The sequence below is a fragment of the Lolium perenne genome, chromosome 6 (genome assembly GCF_019359855.2).
Source record: "Lolium perenne isolate Kyuss_39 chromosome 6, Kyuss_2.0, whole genome shotgun sequence".
In the NCBI taxonomy this organism is placed as follows: Eukaryota; Viridiplantae; Streptophyta; class Magnoliopsida; order Poales; family Poaceae; genus Lolium; species Lolium perenne.
Window position 1 is genome coordinate 248,235,245 of NC_067249.2, and position 7,013 is coordinate 248,242,257.

A 7,013-nucleotide genomic window follows, 5' to 3' on the forward strand; every position below is an offset into this window, starting at 1 on the left:
TCGTGCGGGAACAGTTAATCGCCGGCGGCAGGCCTCGACGGGACGTAAAGCCACTAACGACCTTGACACTGTCTCCACTAAAAAAATACGTCCGCACCGCTGGATGTACCCGATGAAAACGGTCGCACTAGGCCGCATGATGTCTGTGGACCGAGGTAAATGGACACAACCGGACATTTTAGATGTTGGAAATGGTCGGCCCCGTTGGAGATTAGTTGCAGTAGAGAGGCCTCCCGGCTCCGACGCACTGACACGGCCAGCTCGGTCCGTCTGACCCAATGATCAGCTCGCCGTCGTCGCTTTCCCCGGCACGACACGGCCGGGATATTCCCCGCCGCGCTGGCGCGCCACCCACGACCGGCCGGCCGGCGACAAGCGAGCCAACACAGCGGCGCGTGCAGTCTCTTCCGCGCACATCCCGCCGCGCGCGCCCGCCGAGCTTCCAAAACCACAGAAAAATCACTCTATACGGAAACGGGCCCCGCAAGCCAGCGCTCCCGCCGTCTAATCCCAGCCGTCCATCTCCTGACACCACACCGCTTATAAGAGCATCTCCACTCGTCCCCCCGACGAGGCCCCCGAGCGACGTTTTTTCCATCCGGACGGCGAAATTCGGCCCAGTCGCGCCCCCGGTTCCTCGTTTTCGTCCGGATTTGACCCTTCATCCATCCGGCGAGCCCACGCCATCCCCGGCCCCCCGGGGCGCGCTCGGGGACTCCGGACGAAGCTAAACCAACCGCCCACGCCCACGTGTCTCCTCTTTCGTCCGGATTCCCCGAGCCATCCTCTTTTTCCCCGAGAAACGCCGCTTGGGGAGCACACGACTGGGAAACTACTCCTCCCCACGCCAAATCTTCCTCCAATCCGGACGAAAAATTCGCCGGATTTGGGCGTGGGGAGCGCCAACGAGTGGGGATGCTCTAAACCCCGCCACCGCTCATCTCCCCGAACCGAACCGGATCGAAACCGCATCACCATCACGTTTTAAACCCCGCAAATTATTTTATTTTACCCCAGGGAAAAAAGAGAGGTTAGTCTGCCTGCCCACCCGATCCGCTAGCTGGCGGCCACCTGGTGAACCCTAGGAAGGATGGGGGAGGCGGCGGCGGCGGAGGCCCAGGGGCCGCTGCTGCACCGGAGGATCGAGTTCCACGCCGCCACGACGACGCAGCAGCACCGCGCGGCGGCGGGTGGGGCAGGCGGGTTTCGGGTTGAGACGCTGTACCAGGGGGACGATAGGGGATTGGCGGCCGCGGCGTGGAGTGAGGGGCGGGACAAGGGGGAGCCGAGCGGGTTCGATGCGGAGCTCGCCGCCGCCAGGGTCTACCTGCGGAGAATCGTGAGTGTGTCCGCACCTCCACACATTTTTTTGGGGGGGATTTTTTTTGACAGTGGGATTTTGCAATTCGGCTCAGTTCACTACTGAACCTGCAGTATGCTTTTTTTTTTTTTAAAAAAAACCCGGCACTATGCTGGGTTTTATAGGCCCTTGATTTCTGTTCCATGGATCAAATTCTGCAGTTCTGCAGTTTGGCTGTGTTTTCGGGTTCAGTTATGTCGGATTTTGGGAGTACGGAAATGATGCTTCCATTTTTTATTTTTTATTTTGGGAAATCGTTCTGCTCAAAACTTTTGAATCACTCCCCCATTTCCTTTGAAATTCGGCTTTCTCTTATGATCGCCATTTGATTTTACCTGGGGGATTTCAAATTCGATGCGCCTGAAACTGAAACATACGAGGCCAAGTGAATTTACTGAGACTGAGGTGCCCTCTGGTGTGTGTGTGTGCAACGCAGGGGGCCGGCCTGCGAAATCTCGGCAACACCTGCTACCTCAACTCGGTGCTGCAGTGCCTCACATACACCGAGCCCTTCGTGGCATACCTGCAGAGCGGGAAGCACAAGTCCTCATGTAAGTCTCATGCCTCTTGCAGCTTGGCTTATCAAATTCCCCGCATGGCATGGCATGGCATGGTGTGATGATGTTGTTCGCTGTGGAAATGCCAATTAAGTCTGTCGAACAGCCTTTTTGCTCTCTTGGGGCGTGATGCATTTTCAAGTTAAAATGGCTTGTCTTCCATGTAATGGGTGTGGTGATCATCAGGCCTTTGGCATGGCCTTTGCTTCGTAAACCCCTGCCTGATAGTATGTTGCTGTGGCATGGCAATTATATTGCTTCTTGCTTCACTCACACAAACTATTTCATGTGGGGTGGAAAAAAGATAGTACTAGTTCAACCTCTTTGGCAGAAATTTCTAATTTCGTTCAACTTAATGGGTGAATGTGGAATATCTCATCACCAGTTCCATACTAGGAGAACATCAATTCTCATTTATCAAACAAGTGTCGAACAAATTTCTCTCTTGTTGCAAAACTGCTGCTTGCTTATTAGTACCCATACTGATTCAGTTTTGGTTTTGTTCAGGCCGGACGGCCGGATTCTGTGCACTTTGCGCTCTTCAGAACCACGTTAGATGTGCTCTAGAGTCAACCGGGAAGATATTGACACCGTTCCAGTTTGTCAGGAACTTAAGATGTATCCTTTCATGTGCCATAGCTTTACTGCACAATTATTTTCTTTAGAATGTAAATTTGGAACACCATCTCCACATTTTCTGAAATCATCATCGAATTGTGCTATCTTTAACTGTAACACAGGCATCTCTCGCAGTTTCCGCAACTCTAGGCAGGAAGATGCGCATGAGCTAATGGTTAACTTACTGGAGTCCATGCACAAGTGCTGTTTACCTTCTGGCATACCAAGTCAGTCTCCCAGTGCTTATGAGAAGAGTCTAGTTCACAGAATTTTTGGTGGTCGTTTAAGAAGTCAGGTATATTTTTCTTAATTTGTCAATTTCCATGGTAAGAGTGATGTCAAACAAAAATATATCCCCGGTTTCATCACTGTGTGGCTTTAATTATGGGCATTGCAGGTGAGATGCGCAAGTTGCTCGCACTGTTCCAGCAAATTCGATCCTTTCCTGGATCTCAGTCTTGAAATTGCTGATTCTGCTACATTGGTGAAAGCACTTCAAAAATTTACTGAAGAAGAGGTACTAGATGGTGGGGAAGAGCAGTACAACTGCCAGAGCTGCAAAAGAAAGGTTGTGGCCAAGAAAAGGTTTACAATTGATAAGGCTCCTGATGTGTTGACAATTCATCTGAAGCGTTTTAGTCCTTTCAACCCTCGCCACAAGATTGACAAAAAAGTGGAGTTTCAGCCAACTCTGAACTTGAAGCCATTTGTAAGCAATTCAGAAGTGAGTATTAGTTTTCGATCATACCTTTGGATTTCTATTTAGCAAACTTCTCCTTACAACTAACATATCTTATGTTTATATATGAAGGACATGGATTTCCGATACAGTCTTTATGGTGTGTTGGTTCATGCTGGCTGGAATACACAGTCAGGTCATTACTATTGCTTTGTTCGGACTTCTAGTGGGCTTTGGCACAATCTTGATGATAATCAGGTAGAGTCTTGGTCTTGCAAATATATTTGCACTCATCTGCTTCTGATCTTTGCTGCAAGCTTTTCGTACTGTCTTCTGTTCTTTACCTGTATTTACCGTACCTTGTGCTGTCTTTATTCTTCCATTATTCATTATATTTGTGGATACTTGAAGGTTCGCCAAGTTCGTGAGGCAGACGTATTGAGACAGAAAGCCTATATGTTATTCTATGTGCGTGACAGAGTGAGGAGTTCAATGATGAATACAAATTTTATAGAGAAGAAAGCTATTTCTGAAAAGATTGCATGTATGAATGACTCACTTCGAAATGGTCTAAGGGAAGCAACATTGAATGTTTCCCCATTTATTAACGGAGATATGAAGTCACAGAAGCAGAACTTAGACAATGGTCATCCTACCATTTTTGGCAACAGTTCACGAGGCCAGTGTTCAAAAAAGCCTAGCAGCATTGAAGTTCTGGAAGCTGCAGCTGTGCAAAGCAATGACATGATTTCAGTACAGGAAGCTCTTTGTATACAGCCAGACACTGCTGCTACCTTGTCCATCAACACAAACAAGACAACTTCGGATAGTCAAAGCGAGATAATATCTCCACCATATCTGTTTGGCGAATCAACACTCGATATAAATAAGGCAGCGGCCAAGGTAATCATGTGATGCTTGCCATTGTTTTTTGCTTACTTTTGAATTAGGAATACTTGAAATTGACTCTATTGCTTTCTCTTGCCAACATGGCAGGATACTACTGTTCCTGATGGAACAGTGTCCTGCTGGGATGAAGCTAAAGCGGCAGCAGAGTCTGTGAAGCAACATGATGAAATAGTTATGGACAAGGAGCTTCCGGCAGAACACTTCGATGCCATATCAAACCCAGTGGAACAGGTAACCCAACTAATCACTTCCGTCGCCCCTCTGCATGCATGAACTGATATTTTGTTTGTACTGATGCATGCACACTAATTTCTTAGATAATGTTTATGCAGACGTCAGTGCAGACTAATACAGCAGAAGCTGGGCAGGCTACGTTGAAGGAGCTTTCTGTGAAGGACACTGATCATATTACAAATGCAGAGGAGCCGGTACCTTACCATCCACACTTCTCGTTTGGGTTTTATCATGGACATATGATGTATTAGCTCCATTTGTATGTACAAGACAAGTTTGTGTTCATATTGATTTAACTTTTTTTTTAAATGCTTCTTCAGTTTTCTGTGCAGAACAACAATCTGGAAGCTGTGCAGGTCAACCCTTTAAAGCAAATCTGTTCTGAAAATTCCACACAGGTGATCTGCTCTGAAGTTTCTGCACACGCGATCTGCTCTGAAGCTTCTGCACAGGCGACCTGCTCTGAAGAAGTTTCTGCACAGGCGACCTGCTCTGAAGTTTCTGCACAGGCGATCTGCTCTGAAGTTTCTGCACAGGCGACCTGCTCTGGAAACTCTGCACAGGCGATCTGCTCTGAAGACTCTGCACAGGCGATCTGCTCTGAAGACTCTACAAAGGTGTTGGACCAGGTTCCATGCCATGATAATCCAAATACAGTGACGGATTTGAAGTCAAGCAAGCAAGTGGCATATTCAACTGCACGCTTGCTTTTTGTCTCCAAGCATTCCTTACTGGCTGTCTTAAAACAGCACAAGAAAAGGAAACATAAAAGAGCTACAAGACGGCCTATTGACAATGATGAATTGGTTACTGATGATCAGCAGCCATCAACTTCGGAAACTGTTCTTAGGGTCATATCATGTAAGTCCCACAGAAGACGCAAGCGCTCCCATGAGAAATCAAGTTCTGATAATGGTGATAAGATGAACAGTAAGAAACCGCATCTTGCTGAACCCTCCAGCAGTACTGCCGACCTTCCCATGGACAGGAAAGATGACAAGGATGCACTACTTGGTAGCACTGAGCTACCAAGTTCACACGCAAGCTCTGTGACAGACCAGCATGACAATCGCTCCCATGAGAAATCAAGTTCTGATAACGATGATAAGATGAACAGTAAGAAACCACATCTTGCTGAGCCCTCCAGCAGTACTGCCGACCTTCCCATGGACAGGAAAGATGACAAGGATGCACTAGTTGCTAGCGCTAAGCTACCAAGTTCACACACAAGCTCTGTGACAGACCAGAATGACTCCAGAAACTGTGCACATCCAAATGAGGTTGTCTCCCGGCATTTCGATCTCCTCACGAGGGGTTTGGGAGAAATTACGGGTAAGCAACCTGAAAGAATTGTTTATTTCTTTTTCTGTACTCTGCTGTCAGAACAAAATATTCACATGTTATCAATTTTTTTTTGCAGTTCAACGATGGGATGACATTGACATGCCAAATACAAAGTCAACAAAGTTTTCATGTCCAAGGACCAACATCATTGGCTATGTGCCAGATCAATGGTAAGTCCGCAAACTACAGTTAATTTCTTGTGATGGTGATGCTGCTGAATGTTTGAATTGTCTTGTCGATGTTGAACCGCCTGAGTCTGGCTGGGGTTGCTGTATGCTAACCAAACCAGCCCTGGCTTGGTTATCACAACCATAGGCATGAACTTCTGCATTTTGCAATACACCCTTTGTCAATCTCTCAAGTTTCAGCTATTCCCTCTGTTCCATAATTCTTATCGTGGTTTTAGTTCAAACAAGAATTGAATTATGGAACGGAGGGAGTATTAATTTGTGATTTTTGAGTGTTCAAAGTTGTAGATTTTGCACTTCTGTGTCACTTCCATAATTCTTATCGTGGTTTTAGTTCAAACAAGAATTGAATTATGGAACGGAGGGAGTATTAATTTGTGATTTTTGAGTGTTCAAAGTTGTAGATTTTGCACTTCTGTGTCACTTCTCTGATTGTGCCCACTTCACAGGGATGAGGAGTATGACCGCGGGAAAATGAAGAAGGTCAGGAAGCCGAAGGAGGAAGAGTTTGGTGGACCCAACCCGTTCCAAGAGGCAGCGAATATCAGATCACGGTTGAGGAAGAGATTTAAATGTGACCAGGACAGATGGGGGAACCAGCCACGCAGGATATGACACGACTGGCTTGAGCAGCAGACTGTTGTTGTATCGTTCAGTTTTGCAGTGATTCTTCGTTCTTCCTTAATGTTTTTTTTCCTCGGCGTGTGTTATGTAAGACCTGGGATATTACCATTATGTATTAGAAGCTTGTCGTTTCTTGTGGAGTGACAAGTTGAGAAATAAAACAACAAAGTGTCATCTAATTTCGTCTTCTCCTGACTCACCTCCTTGACCTTTACGGCAAACCTCCGTCAATGTCAATCATCACGAAGCTCTCTGGAGGTGGAGACTTGAGTTGTTTACTTTAGCTTTGTTCTCATTTTGACCGATCGGGGCACCGCTCAGCCGCCAACTCCACAGAAAAAAAACCCTAGCCACCTCCACTTTAGCCTCCACCATAGATCGGTTCCTCCTCCTCCGGACGTCTTCGCTTGCGTCGGGAGGAGTGGGGAACCCGATCTATGCGTGGAGTTTCCAATAAAAGTGGTCTTTTCAGTAGTCTATGTTATGTTAGGGTTTTAGTC

The 7,013-nt window shown here is 46.9% G+C and overlaps 1 protein-coding gene across 1 annotated transcript; it reads left to right on the forward strand.

Moving 5' to 3' along the window:
- Positions 1 to 1,018: 1,018 nt before the first annotated feature.
- On the forward strand, positions 1,019 to 6,692 carry LOC127321500 (uncharacterized). The gene is made up of 12 exons (XM_051350525.2): positions 1,019 to 1,339; positions 1,797 to 1,911; positions 2,425 to 2,535; positions 2,658 to 2,830; positions 2,933 to 3,259; positions 3,347 to 3,472; positions 3,626 to 4,117; positions 4,211 to 4,354; positions 4,456 to 4,551; positions 4,678 to 5,689; positions 5,778 to 5,871; positions 6,339 to 6,692. Exons 1-12 carry the CDS (start codon positions 1,091 to 1,093, stop codon positions 6,502 to 6,504), a joined length of 3,105 nt encoding a protein of 1,034 aa, XP_051206485.1. The 5' UTR covers positions 1,019 to 1,090; the 3' UTR covers positions 6,505 to 6,692.
- The last annotated feature ends 321 nt before the right edge of the window (positions 6,693 to 7,013 follow it).